The sequence below is a fragment of the Astatotilapia calliptera genome, chromosome 19, assembly GCF_900246225.1.
Source record: "Astatotilapia calliptera chromosome 19, fAstCal1.2, whole genome shotgun sequence".
Taxonomy (NCBI): domain Eukaryota; kingdom Metazoa; phylum Chordata; class Actinopteri; order Cichliformes; family Cichlidae; genus Astatotilapia; species Astatotilapia calliptera.
In genome coordinates, this window is record NC_039320.1 from 18,956,991 (window position 1) to 18,976,278 (window position 19,288).

The 19,288-nt window shown below is 38.7% G+C and overlaps 1 protein-coding gene across 4 annotated transcripts; it reads right to left on the reverse strand.

Moving 5' to 3' along the window:
• Nucleotides 1-526: 526 nt before the first annotated feature.
• Nucleotides 527-16,080, reverse strand: LOC113011801 (uncharacterized). 4 transcript variants are annotated; one of them, XM_026151552.1, is made up of 5 exons: nt 15,991-16,080; nt 3,924-4,556; nt 2,657-2,987; nt 2,383-2,558; nt 527-1,805 (listed from the first exon to the last, which is right to left on the reverse strand). In XM_026151552.1, the coding sequence occupies exons 2-5, from the start codon at nt 4,523-4,525 to the stop codon at nt 1,583-1,585; spliced, it is 1,332 nt and encodes a 443-aa protein (XP_026007337.1). In that variant the 5' UTR covers nt 4,526-4,556; nt 15,991-16,080; the 3' UTR covers nt 527-1,582. The 4 variants fall into 4 exon arrangements, with proteins under 4 accessions (XP_026007337.1, XP_026007339.1, XP_026007338.1 ...); XM_026151554.1 differs by having other exon boundaries at nt 15,972-16,080; XM_026151553.1 differs by lacking the exon at nt 15,991-16,080 and adding an exon at nt 10,820-11,074.
• Between the last annotated feature and the right edge of the window lie 3,208 nt (nt 16,081-19,288).

Here is a 19,288-nt window from a genome sequence, read left to right on the forward strand (position 1 = left end):
GAACAAACAAAACACTGAAAAAAGCCCAACAATAACATTTTTAGGTTGTCTAAGTGACTTATATATTACGTTTAACCCGAGCAGCGAAAGTCCGCGGTGATCTGAAAATGATGTGCCGGGAGTTGTGCCGTTCTCAGCCGCATCAGTAACCCTCGAGCTCCCGGCTAGCTATCGAGCTGGTGGGTAGCAGAAGCCTCCGAAAACGTCGAAGCACTTTTGCAAATATGCGATATCTTGATAAACCGAGCAGATATTTGATGTTTACACAGCTACTTTCTCGCCTGAAAATATGTTAAAAGGTTATTTTGTGACCCAGAAAGATTAGTATGAGTAATTTTAAAACTTAGTAGTGGCCGCCATTGTTGGAAACTGGAGTTTGGCTGGGCCGCGCTATGAATTCTGGGATATGGTAGGCCACGAAGGACACACCCAACCCATCCTTCAAATTCGGGGAAAAGGAGGACGCATTTGTCGGCTACATTCGGAGGAGTCTACGAATTTGGACAGCCTTCGGCGCGTCGCTGTCTACAAATGCGGCCTCAGGAGGATGCAGCCCATGAATTTGGACACGACCATGGTCAAGACAACTCCCTGAAGTCAAAACAGTATTTGAATGGTGAACAAAGGTGTTTTTAGTGAACGTGTCATGGTTGTTGGTGCCAATCTGGCTGTTCGGAGTATTTCACAAAATGCTTATTTACTTTTCTCACACAACCGTCTCTAGTTATTGAATGTAAATTATGTAATGAATGTAAAGGCTGGAATGCGAGTACGGGTCTAAGATATCATTTTCAAACTGTGATGGTTCATACCAATAACAGCATGAGCCTTTCATTTTGGGGAAAACTGGGTCAAGGTCACAACAAATGATAAAATATATAAGAATTTTATATTACCAACATTATCCTTAGACCTTAGGAGGAAGGGCCTCGTCTTTCAAGACCTTGTATTTACATGTTGACTTTACTCTCAAAGTAGTATTTAAACTTTATTCCCTAAGCTCTTTCTATCTAACACATTACAGAGACACTTGGTGTTATTGTCTTGCCAAAGAATACTTGGCATATTGTTGTGACTCGATAGGGATCAAACCACCAACCTTACAATTAATAGGTGACCTGCTCTACCTCCTGAGCTACAGCCACCCCAGATAAAAATGCTTTCCCCATCTCTGATTCTTCCAACCTGACAACTGAGCAAATTCTATGGGACGTTATATTGTGGATTTAGTAAATGTTTCTACTCTCTTCAGGTGGCATAGGCAGGACAGTTAAAATATTTGCAGTTCTTCAAGTCAACAGTTTTATATTAAGGACTATTTAAATGGTCACACTCATATCACACAGCATTGGAACCAATGTGTTCTTCAAAACGCTTGTAGTTATTCAAGGTAGGCAATTAAGCCATATTCAGGTAAGTGTAGGGATTTTACTGGCACTTGGTGCAAAATAAGCAAACTATTCAGAAAACAATGACACAATGAATTCACAAATGCCCCTGATTCAAAGATGCACATTCACGATCTGATTCACTGTGTTTAACAAGTGTCCATCGTAGTGCCTGTACATCTTATCCATTAGTTCTATGTCAAGTTCAACATCCCCACCCTCTTCAACACCTTGTCCACGTTGGGAATGAGTTTTTCCTGAAAGTCCCACAGTCGTTTATCCACATTAAGTTGCTCCAGGGTTAATGATCCCTGTAGAGCCACACGGACATGAATGATCCGACAAACATCTAGTGGAACCTTGTAGCGTTCTCCAAAATTCTTGATCACTTCATGGACTGAAGTCCCCTCCACCATTCTGTGACACAAAACACAAGACAGTTAACTGCTAGGAGTTAAGGGTACACCGATTACTGAAGATCCTGCTCTTTAGGAGTGCCCTGAAGGTTCTTTGAAAGTTTCACAAATCAGTCTTGGGGGACCCTTAGTGAATGTTCCCTGGGTTTTCTGGCAATACCTTAAGGGATGATCTCTGAAAAATTGGCAAAAATAACCCTCAGGTTGTTCGGACATTCTCTAAACTGTGACCTTTAGGAAACCCGTAGGGAGCCTTCCCTCAAGGTTTCTGTTTCCTGGGTTCATGTTTACATTTTGTGTTAGTTCTGTATGAGCAATATGACATATTTCAAATCTGAAAGTTCAAATGTTAATCAAATTAGATAGGAACAAAATAAGAACTTTTGTTAAATGTGTTTTGTACCTGGGACTGTCATTCCAACCAGTTTTGATGTTTCTCATATCTCATATCATGGTTTATCAAGTTCAATAACTAAGGTACTTATTTTTTTTTAACTTGCAGTCAAATGTATAATTAAGTAAACCGAAGAACTGTATCCTAAATAGAGTAAATCTTCCGTCTGACAAATTCAGCTTACCTTGGCCGAACTATCATCTTGTGTGGATGGTATATGTTTCTGGCGGGGTCCTCCCTGTAGATGTGCTCCAGAATATTAATTCCTGGCACCCCGTTCCACTGAGGCAGGTGAAACCGTCCGCTTGGCTCAAAGTGTTTCTTTGGGAAAATATGATTCTCAATAAGGAACACCCCTGCCTTCAAATTAGATAAAAACAAGTCAAATACAACTTATTGTATGGGATACTGAATTTTTGATGAAATGTATTTTCAAATTTATTACAAGAACAGCCTACATTTGGATGCTGATTTCGGAGCGTGTTCATCAAAGACATCAGGTCATCGTGCTGGTATGGCATTATAATCTCATCAATGTCATTCAACAGGACATAGCGAGAACGCTCCATTGATCTGTAAATGCACTCATTAAGTGTGGTCAGCTGGCCAAAGTAGTGCACGTCTCCTCCATGCTCTGAGTGAAGCCAGCCACGAGATGGATTCAGATGCTTGTCAATGGGCCAAGGAACCATTTCCACAAAGCCCTCGTCGCTGTAACTCTGCAACAGGCGATTGAGCTCTGGACCACAGCTGGTGTTATAGATCACCACTCTGTTCACACCCAGCAACCTGGGACAAAATAAATGGTAAATGGCCTGTATTTATATAGCGCTTTACTAGTCCCTAAGGACCCCAAAGCGCTTTACATATCCAGTCATCCACCCATTCACACACTGGTGATGGCAAGCTACATTGTAGTCACAGCCACCCTGGGGCGCACTGACAGAGGCGAGGCTGCCGGACACTGGCGCCACCGGGCCCTCTGACCACCACCAGTAGGCAACGGGTGAAGTGTCTTGCCCAAGGACACAACAACCGAGACTGTCCAAGCCGGGGCTTGAACCGGCAACCTTCCGATTACAAGGCAAACTCCCAACTCTTGAGCCACGATCGCCCCAAAAATAAGGCAAATTAGTTCATCGTTGTCAGCAAACAAAACAGATTACTAAAAACAATTGTGGTTTATATAGCAAACAGTTGGTCATTTTTCTATCCTTAGTATAATATTTATACTGTGTTATACTATTTATACTGTATTAGCCTGTACCTGTCACAATAGCTTGCAGCTATGTGACTGATAAAATACACAGACAAAAAATAATATTATAATCATTAAGAGTAGACTGTGGTGTTTCTCAAGTAGGAGGGACACTGTCTATTCCTAACTGGTTCTGAACAGCTGGAAATCCACAGTTTACAGGGCTAAAAATCCATTTTCCTACAGTGTCTGAAAAGACGTACAGCTCCTGCAGAATTTTAAACCGTGCTCCCATAAATATTTAGTGCCAAGTGATAGACTTCTGAGGGGCAAGACACTATCCAACAGTTGTGTCTGTTACTCCAGAAGCAACAGGAGTAACAGACACAACTGTGCAATGTGATACAATCCAGACACTGCATTGAAGAGGAGCCTTTGCAGAGCTTGTTAGGTTTCATTCTGTGTCAGGACCAGCTGCTGTTGCACATTTTTGACTTTGTAGCTTGTGGTGGTGTTGCAGTACTCACTTGTACATCTCCAGAGTCTGTGCAAACTGAAGCACATTGTTGTAGTCACCAAAGAGGTTAGAGATGCAGACTGTGAAGTCAAACTGCATGTTTTCTTCCTTCTGTCCAACTGTGTCTTTGTTTCTTATTGGGAGCCATTGATCAGTAGATGGACTCTCTTTGTCTGGTGTAGTCAAGAGAGTGACATGTGTCGCATTGCAGTTCTGAGGAATCTGACACATGACATCCGTAGTGACAAAGGGAAAACCAAAGTTATCTGGATGCTGTAAAATTGTTGCTGGAGTGGTTTTACTCAAATAACCAGTACAGCAGAAAAAGCAGTGAAGGGGTTGAATGGAGTCTCTCCTAAATATGCCAATGATGCGTATATCAAAATCCTTCACTCTTTGGTCCATGTAGGCTGACACCAGTAAGTGCTTGGTATTGTTAAGCGGCGTGATGGTCTGCTCGGATATCCTCATGGAGCAAGCACTTTGCGGCCCAGATGGTTTTGGGATTGAGTTGTATGTGCTGGGCGTTTTCACAGTGAAGACCAAAAAGAGGAAGAGTGCAGTGATGAAGACGAGAACCAACTTCTTTTTAAAATGCTTTAACAGCTCCATCCAGGCAGTGGAGATGAAACCAGTTCCCAACCTGTACCAGAACACAGAATTGTGGTTAGTTTCAAAACTAGCAAAATTTGAACTCTGATGAAAAACCTTTAAATCTTAAAATCTTAAAAGAAAAAAAAAAAATCTAGAACTACCAAATGTTCACATTACTTCAACTCAGTGTCTTCTTGCTGCGTAGTCTCAGATTACACAAACAAGGAACAACAATTAAAAATATCAATTTATTACAAAGGTTAGACCTAATGATGTTCTCTGGCCAGTGGCTTTTGCTTGGACCCTTTGAAGTATAGAAAAGAGTGTGCTGTCCTTCAGGGACTACTGTGATAAGCTGATAAAGACAATTAAGAGATAGGATAACTGGGGTGAGATCTAGCCTTAATCTGCCTTGGTAGATATTAATGAAGGACACTATCTATGGAAATTTTGGATAGTCATAGCTGGACATCCACAGATGTAATAGATACACTTAAGAGTTCCCATTATAGATATCACTCACTACACCATGGACAATGCCACACACAAAGAGGAAACCTAATTCTTATTGACATACTTTATTTCACTAGCTGGGCCAACATCCTCACTTTAAGTTTGACAGCGTTTTAGTAGGTAAAAGTGAATGCTTTGACATGAATTGAGCTGCAGTTTGTGGAAGGCCTCAAAGGGGACTGGTGATGGCTCCCAGCTACTATATAGAAGTGAAGAAGGAGGGAGGGTGGGGCACGAAAACGAGAATGATCGGCTTGCAGAACTGGGGGAACCTATTTAGATGACAGCTGGAAGGAGCGTGTTTGGAGATGTGGTCCTGCTCCTGAAATTCCGATACATAATCTCCAATGCTAAATCTGGAATACTAAATGGTTAAAGAACATTGTTATGCAATAACTGCAAGTTTCCCCTTGAACAGCTGCTACCAAGAAAAGAAGCCTCCTCTGTGTAGCCTGAAAGGTGAAGAGCAAATAAAATCTTTTGTAAAATTCGCATCTGCTTGTTTTGTTTAATTGCTTTCTTCCTAATGGAAACTGAAGGAGAACCTTCCTTTGTTGCAAAGAGGATATCATCACTAGTAAATCACACAAGCTTTATAAGACTTCCATATTTTAGAAAAAAAGCAAACTTATACTATTGAAGGTAATGAGAAATTGTATCTCTTTAACACCTGACCTGTCCAGAGGGTCAGTCAATGAGCTCGTCAATAGCTTCAATGCTAACATGTTAAATGTAATGGACACTATTGCCCCCATTAAGGTGAAGGTTATCTCTGGAAGGAAAAAGTCCCCATGGAGAAACTCCACACTGGTGAAAAATGAAAAAAGAGAGTGTAGGAAAGCTGAGCGCAGATGGAGAAAAACAAACCTCCAGGTTCATTATGACATTTATAAAGAGAAACTTCACAATTATAATTTACAACTGAGGAATGCAAGGAGGTCCTACTTCTCTGACATCATCACTAAAAACAGCCATAATGCTCGGGTCTTATTTTCTACAGTTGACAGGCTAACAAACCCTCCTGTGTCAGTGGCAGCTGAACTTCATTCGACCATGGCCTGCAATGACTTTGCCAAATTCTTCACTGAAAAAACCCAAAAAATTAGACAAGCAATTGGTACATCAACAGCAGATCCAGGATATGTACTGTGTCCACCAAAAAACTGTTTAAACACCATGAAACAGTTTCACCCTATTAACAGCAAAGACCTGGAGGACATCTTAGGTCAACTGAACTCCTCCTCCTGCTGTTTAGATGTCCTGCCAACAAGTTTTTTCAAAAAGGTCTCAAAAAGGTCTCAAAGACTTTAGAGTCAGACCTGTTACAGATCGTCAACTTTTCTTTATTATCAGGTGTGTTTCCAGAATCACTAAAAACTGCTGTAATCAAACCTATACTGAAAAAGGACAATCTTGACAAGACACAAATGAACAACTACAGGCCGATCTCAAATCTCCCGTTTTTAAGTAAGATCATTGAAAAAGCAGTTTCTCAACAGCTCAGTTACTTCTTAAAACAGAGTAATTGCTACGATGCCTTCCAGTCAGGTTTTAGACAGAACCACAGCACTGAAACCGCTCTGACCAAAGTGTTCAATGACATATGTCTGAATACAGACAGTGGAAAAATGTCAGTCTTAGTTTTACTGGATCTCAGTGCAGCATTTGATACAGTTGACCACAACATATTACTCAAACGACTGGAGAACTGGACAGGTCTTTCAGGAACTGTACTAAACTGGTTCAAAACATACGTAGAAAACAGGAAATACTTTGTATCAATAAGTAACTTCACATCTGAGCAGACAAGTATCACATGTGGAGTTCCCCAAGGTTCCATCTTGGAACCCCTTCTGTTTAACATCTACATGCTCCCACTGGCACAGATTATAAACAACAACAAAATAAACTATCACAGCTATGCAGATGACACACAAATATATATCACAATGTCACCAGGAGACCGAGGCCCTGTACAGGCTCTTGGTAAATGCATTGAGGAAATCAATGACTGGTTGTGCCACAATTTTCTCCAGCTAAACAAAAACAAAACTGAGGTAATAGTCTTTGGCGCCAAAGAAAAACGATTACAGGTCACCAGAGAACTTCAATCTATACATCTAAAAACCACAAACCAGGCGAGAAATCTGGGTGTAGTGATGGATGCAGACCTAAACTTAGAGAAACACATTAAGACAATAACAAAGTCAGCTTACTATCACCTCAAGAATATTTCAAGGATAAAAGATCTGATGTCTCAACAGGACCTGGAAAAACTAGTCCATGCATTCATCTTTAGTAGGCTTGATTACTGTAACAGCATCTTTACAGGTCTACCTAAAAAATCAGTCAGACAACTACAGCTCATTCAGAACTCTGCTGCTCGAGTCCTCACTAAGACCAAAAAAGTGGACCACATCAGTCCAGCTCTGAGGTCTTTACACTGGCTGCCTGTCCGTCAGAGGATAGACTTTAAAGTTCTGATGCTGGCCTATAAAGCTCTGAATGGTTTAGGACCAAAATACATCAATGACCTCCTGACCCAGTATGAACCATCCAGATCCCTCAGGTCATCTGGATCCGGTCTTTTATCAGTTCCCAGAGTCAGAACCAGACACGGAGAAGCTGCATTCAGCTTTTATGCTCCTTATATCTGGAACAAACTCCCAGAAAGCCTCAGATCAGCTGAAACACTCAGTTTATTTAAATCCAGGTTGAAGACTCACCTGTTCTCAGCTGCATTTGAATAAAGCACCAAATCCACACTTTAAGCTTAAATTTCAAAACTTACATTAACTACTGATTTTATCTACTGTTCTGATTTGATCTGTTTTGATTTTATATACTGTTGTTTGTTTGTTTGTTAATTAGTTAGTTAGTTTATTTGCTTGTTTTAATCAATTTTAAATCATGCTTTTTATTTGTTCTTGTTTCTAATGTCTCTGTAAAGCACTTTGAATCACCTTGTTGTTGAATTGTGCTATACAAATAAACTTGCCTTGCCTTGCCTTGCCTCTTACTGTCATATGGGTATTCCATATATTAAAACAAATATATACCCAAACCCACGGATGCCAAAAGATCTTTTGGCATCCGTATGCAGTACTGTGAGCCACTCCTCATTTCTTTAAACTTTCCTGTCTTGTATTTTCTTTTTCTTATTTTTTGTTTTGTTCATGAGCAATACTTCACCAGGCTTTCAAAAAGGAAACCCTAAACATTTTCAGTGGGATATTTTCTTGGATTGTTTGTTAAATCCCTTAACACTGACCTGTCAATCATTTAAACGTGAAAAGGCATTTAAATCAAGAATGAGCCAGTGTTGTGTCTACACAGACAACTTAGCAAACAACCAATCATAAATTTTATGTTTAAGCACCTTGTTACATGCAGCCTGATTCAGCTGAATCTACACCAACAAGGTCATTCCTGAAGAAATATTAACCAAAACCTTGTCATATCTCAGCATGCTGTGCAGTGTATCCTTAACAATATGAGGAAACTGGACAAATGGAGGGCAAAAGAAGAACTGGCAGGCCTAAAAAAAAACAAAAAAAAAAAACTATCTACAGCAGATGAACAGTATCTATTGAAAAACAAACAAACAAACAAACAAAAGAATCCAGCAAAGACCTGGCACAGGAGCTGAGATGCATCTAATCCTCCAGTTGATCGATCTACTGTTCAGTGAAGCCTCAACAAAAATCGTCTCAATGCAAAGGTGGCTGTTTAGAAATGTTTGGCAGAAAAGTCAAATTTTGTCCAAAACTCGAGTGCCTTGAGGTGACTTTAGTGGTGATTTAGCATTAGAAAAAAAACCCACTTTAAGTTACTGTGTTGTGTTCAGGTGTGCATAGTGCTGACGTGGGACAATTTCCAATTTCGTTTGTACTATTGTACTAGGTATGACTGTGCAATGACAATAAAGCGTTATCTTATCTTAAAAATATATATTAAAAAAAAGTAAAAAAAGACTGTTGCAGAAGCCAGAAAAGAGAGGTTTAAGACTGGTGGAAGACCTGCAAATAAAGACACGGAGCAGTTGAATGAATTGCTGATGGGAATAATGGAAAACCAACAACCTTTGGCGAACATATGAGATGATGACCATTAAGACAGCTCAGACGGGGGATCAAGCACACCTAAACTGAGTATATTAGTGCACTGATTTAGCCTCTCCTAATCATTTTATACTATTGTTTGTCATCAACAACTGTCTCATCTGTTCATTTAATCACATTAACTGTTCTTGTGTGTAGTTGGAAATCAAATGGACAGAAATGCAGAGTTGCAAGGCAACTTCCTAATGGAGCTTCGGGAGTTGCAGAGACGTCAAACGGCCGCTGGCTATGTCCAGATGTTGACGAGAGGATCCGTTATTACTGAGGGCCCTCGTCTTTGTGGTAACAACTGGGTTTTTCAACAGGACAACGCTACAGTACACAATGCCCGCAGAACAAGGGACTACTTCCAGGAGAATAACATCACTCTTCTGAACCATCCCGCGTGTTCCCCTGATCTAAATCCAGTTGAGAACCTTTGGGGATGGCCATTTTTCAAGACGTTTTAATCTTTTGAACGGGACTGTATAAGAGATATTTAAAGTTATCAATTTTTCCTATGGGCAGCACGGTGGCACGGTGGTTAGCACTGTTGCCGCACAGCAAGAAGGTCCTGAGTTCAATTCCATCATCAGGCCGGGGTCTTTCTGTGTGGAGTTTGCATGTTCTCCCCATGTTTGCGTGGGTTCTCTCTGGGTACTCCGGCTTCCTCCCACTGTCCAAAGACATGCAGCTTGTGGGGATAGGTTAATTGGATAATCCAAATTGCCACTAGGTGTGAGTGTGAATGGTTGTCTGTCCCTGTGTGTTAGCCCTGCGACAGACTGGCGACCTGTCCAGAGTGTACCCCGCCTTTCGCCCTATGACAGCTGGGATAGGCTCCAGTGCCCCCCGTGACCCTGAAAAGGATAAGCGAATGGATGGATGAAATTTTTCCTATGCTGCATAATTCCATAAATCTTGCTTTATACTTTTCATGTCGAAAATAGTAAAAATAAAGAAAATCCATTAATGAGAAGGTTTGTCCAAACTTTTGACTGGTAGTGTACATTTTCTGGTAGAGAGGTGATGAGCTGCCCACGGGAATATGGAGGAAAAACACAGTGTGATGGCAGCAGCCACACAGGGGTAAATTAGTCCATTTTTCACTTTATTATTTTGCTTTGCAGTATTCTTCATTAATATAATTCATTAATCATTTGGTTAAACCTAACACTGGTATTATGAGGCGCGCACATAGTAACATTGTGTAAATTAGAATATTTGTATTAATTCAAACATCAGCTTAAAGCCACTACCATTCCGCAGGTAACTCACTCGAGGCTGAAGTGTGGCCAGTATGTTCCCCGTTTGTCCCCACCAGTTGAGAAATAGAGTTTGAATCCGTGTGTCTGCAAGTGCACTCGGAGCCTTCTCCTCTGCTGCTCTTTTTCTACTTGATTTTGCTGTCTGGGCGTGACCAAGTCATTGTCATACGTCAGAATACTAGCGGAAATCATTCGGGAAAAATCGAATAAAACGGTTTGCCCTATACGCCTTTATTAGAAAGAAAAAGAACCCGATTAAAAACAAAAAAGTGAACATAAATATCTAAAGAAAGTAGCAATCTAAATGAAATAGTAGTAATACTGTAAATGTTTATGAGCTTCTTAAATCTTGCTCCTCAAATACTATCCGCATGTTTTTTGTTTTTTTTACTCGACTTTTGTCGTTGCCTGTTCTCAAAATCATTCCTTACCTTGTTTGTTCTCCTTGTATTTCCTCTTTGGCAGTGTGACTTTCCCCATTTCCTAATTCTTGGACCTGCGCCCAGAGTCAGCCCTGTGCTTCTATACAACCGTCACTCCCCCTTCCGCATTTTTTTTTTTTTTTTTTTTGTGGGCTGTAGGTCCTTTCTGTTCCTTTCCTCATATCAGGATTTTGCGCTACCTACAGCTCATTTTCTTATCAGTTCAGTAAAATTATGTTATTTTAATATCTGCTTGTGTGACTGTATCTGTATTTGTTGAACAAGTTCACCTTAAATTCCTAATGGAAACAATTCAGGTGAAGGAAAGAGTTAAAAAATTAAAGCTTTTACTGTAGCAACATTATTTGTAAATCTGTATTTTTGAAAGTTTCCCATTTCAACGTGAACACACAACACATCACACCTTGAAACAGAGGAGCTAACAGCAACAGAAAACCACACCAGGTTCCACACAACTGCAGCAGCAACTCTGTCATGCTTTAAATCTGCTTTCTATTAATTTCTCTTGGGGTTTTTTAAATTATTTTTTAAATTAACTGTTGGCTGTTGTGAAGCACTGATTTTATATCTTAAATTGTACTATACAAATAAAGTTTTACTTAATTACTATCATGTCCAGTCATAATATCACATGCACCGGATTCACTGAGAAATGTTTCCCTGTTGAGTCTACCATGAGAATGAAAGCAACTCTGAGGGTGACCGAGAGTTCAACCCAGCACTAGCAACTTAAACGCCAACATGGGGAATAAAACTTCTACTTGTGTTATCAAGCTTCATGCAACACATTGTAACATAACACCAAAATCTTGGTGATGGTTTAAAAGCATTCAAAATTGCAGAGCTATGTTGAGGATAATATATGTGAACTGACAGCTATAGTTGTAGTGATAATGAAAGTTACCTAACAGCTGTCATTAGAATTAATTCTACTGGTTGATTACCCAGTTTTCCACCAGTAGAGGTCCCTACAGAGATAAAATTACCGACTTGCTAGAATTGGTTGTTCTTTTATCATAAGGGATGATAACACTTTATCACAGCCACATTTAAAGATGGTCCATCTGTAAATCATTCAGCTAACCTTTCCACTGTTTCAACCTGCTTTCTAGTATTACTTCATCCCATCCAAATTTTGTTTTGCAAAGCTCTTTCTTTAATTTTGTCAGGCAGCAGAACTGATCACTTTGTCAACATAAATCCTCCTTTATCCCAAGAAAGTAGTCATTTAAGGTCCCTATTACAACAAAGATGATCACTAACTCTGTCAATGCACCACTTTTGGGAGGATTCCAGCCTGCTAAGCTCAGCAACAGAAATCCTGGTCAAGCCCACAGATTACAGACAAGTCAGACTCAAAATTTATGCAGCACTTGATAATGAGTTGTAGCGTAGCTTGGCCTGACTGACCATTGGGGTCTAGCTGCCATTAAGACCCGTCTGGGATGGGTGCAAAAATGGCCAACTCAGTTGATGTAAACTCATCTGCCATTGCAACAATGTTTCCTCTCCCTCAGCCCTGTGGAGTTGGATCTTAAGTGGGATGGTCATGGCAGCTTAATGTTTTACCTTACCGCTGTGAGAACCAGTAACTAGAATCTGAGCGGATCAAGAAGCCATCAGCCTTCAGATACTTTGCCATGATTAGCACAGGTATAAAGTTATATATAATCCTAATAGGGCAGCACGGTGGCACGGTGGTTAGCACTGTTGCCGCACAGCAAGAAGGTCCTGAGTTCAATTCCACCATCAGGCTGGGGTCTTTCTGTGTGGAGTTTGCATGTTCTCCCCATGTTTGCGTGGGTACTCTGGCTTCCTCCTACTGTCCAAAGACATGCAACTTGTGGTGATAGGTTAATTGGATAATCCAAATTGCCACTAGGTGTGAATGTGCGAGTGAATGTGAGTGCGAATGGTTGTCTGTCCCTGTGTGTTGGCCCTGCGACAGACTGGCGACCTATCCAGGGTGTACCCCACCTCTTGCCCTATGACAGCTGGGATAGGCTCCAGCGCCCCCCGCGACCCTGAAAAGGATAAGCGGAAGTGAATGGATGGATGGAGGTATGGATAATCCTAATATATATACCGGTATATATATATATATAATATATAAACCTTTATCATGGCAGAAAATTTGAACAGCCATAGCAGGACATCCACAGATCTAATACATAAACTCAACAAGGGCAGAGTTCCCATTAAAGATATCGCTCACCAAGCCCTGGACAATGATACACAGAAAGAGTTGCTATAACCTCCACATTGGTTGCTTTGCATGCTCTGGCAACATCATTACACAGTCATTTTCAGACTATACAGTGGGCATAATCAGTTATGCCCACTGTTAAGGTGCAGGAAGCCACTGCAGTAGTCTACTGAGCGTTAGGTGTTGCCACTCAGACAATACCACTACGGCAGCACTGATATAGGAAGAGAAGAAGTCAAAACCAGAAGATAAGACTTTGGCAAGTGGTTTTTTTTGTTGCAAAGTTATTCCAGAAAGTCACTTTAAAAAAAAAAAAAGATTGCTGCAATATCTCCCTCTGTATATCTATATAGCTCAGGGCTTCTGTACTAGAATATGATTAAAATGGTAATAAGTGATACAATCATACTCATGTCATCAACCCAACTGGGGCAACCATTGCACAATGCTCCAGGTTGCAAAAATCACTATCAAAATGACAGCACACACCACAAATTGCAGCATCATTTTTAGCACACACCACCATCTGACAGGGGCAGGCATTGAGAATAAAAATGGCTTAATTCTTACTGACATACTTTATTCCTTAAATTTGGAGCACTATATGGTTTAAGAGCCCAGTTACACATTACAGTGTAACCTCGGATTCAGAGTAACTTGACATATGAGTAATCTGCAAGACGAGCAAAAAACTTGAATAAAATTTTACTTGTGTTTATGAGCCATAATCTTAATACGAGCAAACTTATGGCTGTATACGTATGTTTTCCAGTAACAGCTGAGCCAACCTGAGTGTCATGCCGCATGAGCTCATGAAAAGCTAGCATTTGTTAAGCGTATTCTTTACATTGACCTCCTCATCTCATTTCCTTCAGGTCAGCAGTGACTTTTCTCAAAGGTAAAGTGCGTTTTTATTTTTATTATATGCATTTTGTGTTAATCATTATGCATTTATTGCAGAAATATGTATTTGGGTCAATGATTTATATAAAAAATATGTTTAAAAGTGATTTTTACATGAATATTTTTGGAGCTTGGAACCATCCATCCAAGTTTCCAATATTTCTTTTTTGAAAATTTGCTTTGACATATGAGTATTTATGGTTTGTAAGCAGCATTAAGGAACGAATCATACTCGTAAACCAAGGTATTACTGTAACTGCAAGTATTCTCTTCTATAACTGCTGCCAATCAAGAAGGGAAGCATGTACGGAGCCTAAAAGGTGAAAAGCAAATAAATCTTTTTTTAATGTTCACACTTTCTTTTTCTTTTTTAAATTGCTTTATGAACAAAAAACTAAAGGGAAACCTTCCTTTGTTTTCAAAGAAGATAATATCATTAACAAATCTACTAAAATGTGTATTTTTAAAAAAAGCAAATATGTACTATTGAAGGCAATGAGAAAATTAAATTTCTTACTGTCATATAGGCCTCCAGATTGTGAAAGAAATATACACCCTAAATAACAGATGCCAAAAGTGCCATCTTTTCAGTACTGTACTGTGAGCCACTCCTCATTTCTTTATCTTTTCCTTCCAGTCTGCATTGCTGAGCAGGTTTCATAGTTTTGCAGAGCAAGCAACATTATGAAAGTGTGCATATGAGAAATCTTTGGATTACATACTGCTGGTAATGGCATGGAAAAAAGAAAAAACACCCCATGACACAGAGTCTCTTTATTTTCTTTTACAACCTGGTGAGTTTCCAGGAAGGCCAGTTATACTGAACCTTTGTTGTGTTATTGTGGAGTTTTAAACTTACAATATCATATACTAATATACTATTTTATATTTTCAGTATACAATAGTACATTATTATATATTGTACATATATTTATTAGTTTCAGATGTAGCCATTCTTGTATTTTGCTTGTTTACATTATTGTATCTTGCACAACTCTGTTGCTTGTAAAGCTCGCACACAAGAATTTCACTCACATGTGCTGTACCAATGTACCTGCACATGTGATGTGACAATAAAAGTGATTTGATTTGATTTGACATTAGAAAAATAAAGCATGTATACATTGTTTTCTTTCTGCTTGAGCCATGCCATCAAAAACGATCTGCTCAAACCTGCAGATTAAGGAGGAATTACCTAATGGTTTTGTGTGTAAGGTAGGTAAGGACCCTAGACTAGTGCTTTGAAATTAAAAATCAATCATAAACATATATTAGATTTACACTTAGTGGTGCAAATGCAAAAAAACCCATAAAAAAAAAAACACCAAATGTTTATAAGAATAACAAAAACAGTTTCTTCAACTAGATGATTTCCTATGCACAGTTCAAGTTTTGTTTTAAAAAAAAAAAAATCACAGTTTCTGCGTGTTTGCATTCTGTTTTTTAAATTATTATTTTTTAAATGTCTAATATCGTTGCCTCTATCAGTACATAGGCTATAGTCAACAGGATTTATAAAGGGGTTATACGAAAGGGTGGCAAAAGTACCGACTTTCGTTACTTAAGTAGAAACTCTGAGTTCTTTTCGCCAAGCTGAGCCAGTACAACTGATCACAGAGTTCCCACACATGCTAAATCTCACTTCAACCCTGACTCTACTCAATATCCTGTTTAAGTTTGGAGGCAACATCTCTACAGTACAAGCTAACAAAAAAAAAAACCCTGCATGTGTCATACAGTGAATGCAGACTTCCTGTTACTGCCATGATATGTTTCTTGTAATTCATAAGTGAGCTACATAATGTCCCATGAAAAAATAAAAAAAAAGAATGCTATAGTGTCTAATATAATGTCTTAGGGAAATTATAGTGCAAATGCAATGAAGTCACTAATAGGTGTATGCTATAAACTTTAGGACACAAGAAAACGCTATTTAAGTTACATCGAAATCGGAGTAGAAGATAAATACTCTGAGCGGTCGAATTAGAATATTTGTATTAACTTAAACATCAACTTAAAGCCACTATTCACCATTCAGCAGGTAACTCACTCGAGGCTGAACTGTAGTCAGTATGTCCCCCCGGTTGTGCCCACCAGTCGAGAAAGAGCTTTGAATCCGTAGGTCTGCAAGTGCACTCGGAGTCTTCTTCTCTCCTGCTCTATCCGGGCGTGACCAAGTCATACGTCAGAATTATTACCGGAAATCATCAAGGGGGAAGAAACGAGTCAGTGGGAAAAACGAGTTCGCAAAATCGCACAAAACGTTGGGGAGAACTGGGCTTTTTTTTGTTTTGCGTTGTGCACTATAGACGCACTCGCCTCTGATCGTGGTCTAAGCTTTATCGCGCAATGCCAACCACACACAGCTAACTGCGACGTAGTATTAGGGGCACATTAAGAAAGCATATTGCTGATCATTTTGAGAATAAAGTCTAAAACGTATTTCGGAAAAAAAGTCTAAATCTGTCAGATACAGGCCATTTCCTTTTGTGCAAATCCACTTCCACATTTGTGTGTTTTTCTCTGGCCAGATAGAGCGTTCTGCACCATTACCACACTGTGTTTATGGGCTGAAAGAGAAAGACTTTCCTGTCCTTTTTGCTAAAACTGACTCTGAGGTACGATTCCACAAAAAATTATTTTACGCGTCGGGAGTGAGAACGGGTTGCCGCGTTCGTGTTTTCCTCCGAAAACAATAAGTTCCGTTGGAGCAGCCTTTCAACGCCTCTCTCTGTGTCTCACAAGAAAAGTTGACCCACACAACAAAGTAAAGCTATTTTTCGGCTACGAGCCGACAGGGACCCCGCCGTATTAGTCAGAGGTCCCTTTACTACAGTTCGGAGTCGCGGACCTTCAGTAATAGTAATAAATCAGTTCAGTTCAGTTCAGTTCATTTTTATTTCAAACATTTCAAACATGTGCCTTCACAATCATTACAAAATATCATTCCATTATTTGTTTGAAAAGGAGTAGGCTGAAGTATTTACTTATTTGTCCCTACCCCCTCAAGTTTTACCTCTCATTCATTTAATTTTTTTTGTCTTAAATTAAACAAACAACATATGAAACATATAAACATATGAAGTAAAACAAAACATAACATACATAAATCAAAAACAAGAAATTAGCAAGCCCCACCACAGTATAGTTTCTTTCATATGAAAAATACAGAATGTGTATATTTGCAGATACACAAGTTATGGAAAAACAACAAACCAAAACAAAACAAAAAAACAACCAAAAAAGAACCGCAACACCATTACCAGCAACATTACCGTCCTGGGTTAACCCCGTTTTCTTCATTCTTATACTTATTTAAAATTAGGTTTTTATATTTTACTTTAAACTGTTTTATGTTTTGACTGTCTTTTATTTCTTCTGTTAGACTGTTCCATAATTTAACTCCTGCAATTGAGATTGACATAGTTCTTAAAGTTGTTCTAGCACTTTGTATTTTTAAATTCCATTTCCCTCTTAAGTTATACCCACCTTCTCTTTCTATGAACAATTTACAGATTTCTTTGGGAAGCAATTTATTTCTGACTTTATACATTATTTGCGCTGTTTTAAGCTTCACCAAGTCTTGGAATTTAATAGCTTGCATTTTGACAAAGAGTGCATTTGTATGGTCCCTGTACCCTACATTATTTATTAATCTAATGGCCCTTTTCTGTATTATAGTTATTGTTTGTGTGTTACTTTTGTATGTGTTTCCCCAGACCTCTACACAGTAGCTCATATATGGCAGTAGTAAAGCACAGTATAAAATGTGCAGTGCTTTCTGATCCAACATATGCTTTGCTTTTCCCAGGACGGCAATGCCCCGTGCCAATTTCCCCCGAACATAAGTAATGTGTGGCTTCCAACAGAGCTTGTGGTCAATGATCACCCCAAGAAATTTTATTTCATTTACTCTTTCTAAATATACATTGTCAACACATATTTCTACTTCGATGTTTTTCTTTTGGTTTCCAAACAACATAAATTTGGTTTTATCGAGATTCAATGATAATTTATTTATATCAAACCACTTCTTTAATATCGTTAATTCCTGTGTGATCATTTCCAAAACCTGTGGCAATTCCCCACCTGCACACAGTATATTTGTGTCATCTGCAAATATTACAAACTTTAAAATCTCCGATACTCTGCAGATATCATTTAAGTACATAATAAACATTTTTGGACCCAGTACTGAACCTTGAGGTACTCCACAAGCTATATCCATCAAATTAGATTTATATTCATTTATTTGTACATATTGTTGCCTATTCCCTACATAGCTTTTTAACCATTCCAAAACCACTCCCCTAAACCCGTACTTTTCCAGTTTTTTTAATAGAATTTCATGATTAACAGTATCAAACGCCTTCTTTAGATCTAAGAAAACTCCGAGCGCATACCTCTTATTATCCATACATTCCGTTATCTTTTCCATTAAATCTATCAGTGCCAAAGCTGTTGATCTGTTGTTTCTGAACCCATACTGACTATCTGTCATTAATTCATATTTTTCCACAAAACTGTCAAATCTTTTTATGAAGAGTTTTTCCAGTATCTTAGAGAACTGGGAGAGTATTGACACTGGTCTATAGTTTGTAAAATTATGTCTTTCACCGGTTTTGTAAATGGGAATAACTTTAGCAACTTTCATTTTTTGTGGAAAAACTCCTTTTTGAAACGACAAGTTGAATATATATTTTAATGGTTTTACAATACCATCAATAACTGTCTTTACCGTTACCATATCAATATCATTCCAGTCTGTACTGGTTTTGTTCTTAAGTCCTCTAACCATGTCATAAATCTCTTTCTCTTCCACTGCTCTTAAAAACATTGAGCTACTATTCCTTTCAATATTTTCACCAGTGTCCCTTTCTATTCCATCAACCTTTATTTCTTCTGCCAGTTTTGGCCCTATGTTTACGAAGAATTCATTAAAGCCATTTACTATCTCCTCCATGTTATTAATACTTCTTGTCCCTTCTATAAAGTACCCAGGGTAATTATTATTCCTTGATTCATTTTTGATTATTCTGTTTAATACATTCCATATATCTCTTGTGTTATCTTTATTGTGTTCTAACCTTTTAATGTAATACTCTCTTTTACAGGATCTCATTATATTAGTTAATTTATTTTTGTAAGTTTTATACTTCATTTCAGTTTCTATTGTTCTCTTTTTTATGAATTCTCGATATAAGGTATTCTTTTTTTTGCTGGCATTTTGTAGTCCTTTTGTCATCCATGGTCTTCCTGCATAGTTGTGTTTCCTATTGATTTCAATTACTGGGCAGTTTTTATCAAGTAATGTGTTAAATGTTCTTAAAAATCCTTCGTAAGCTTTA

Coding starts and splice junctions, on each gene's coding strand:
- LOC113011801 (XM_026151551.1), bottom strand. CDS start 10,580: ATGATTTCCGCTAGTATTCTGACGTATGACAATGACTTGGTCACGCCC. Junction 4,557..10,398: donor TGGCCACACTTCAGCCTCGA/GTGAGTTACCTG, acceptor GTTCTGGTACAG/GTTGGGAACTGGTTTCATCT. Junction 2,988..3,923: donor CAGACTCTGGAGATGTACAA/GTGAGTACTGCA, acceptor ATTTTGTCCCAG/GTTGCTGGGTGTGAACAGAG.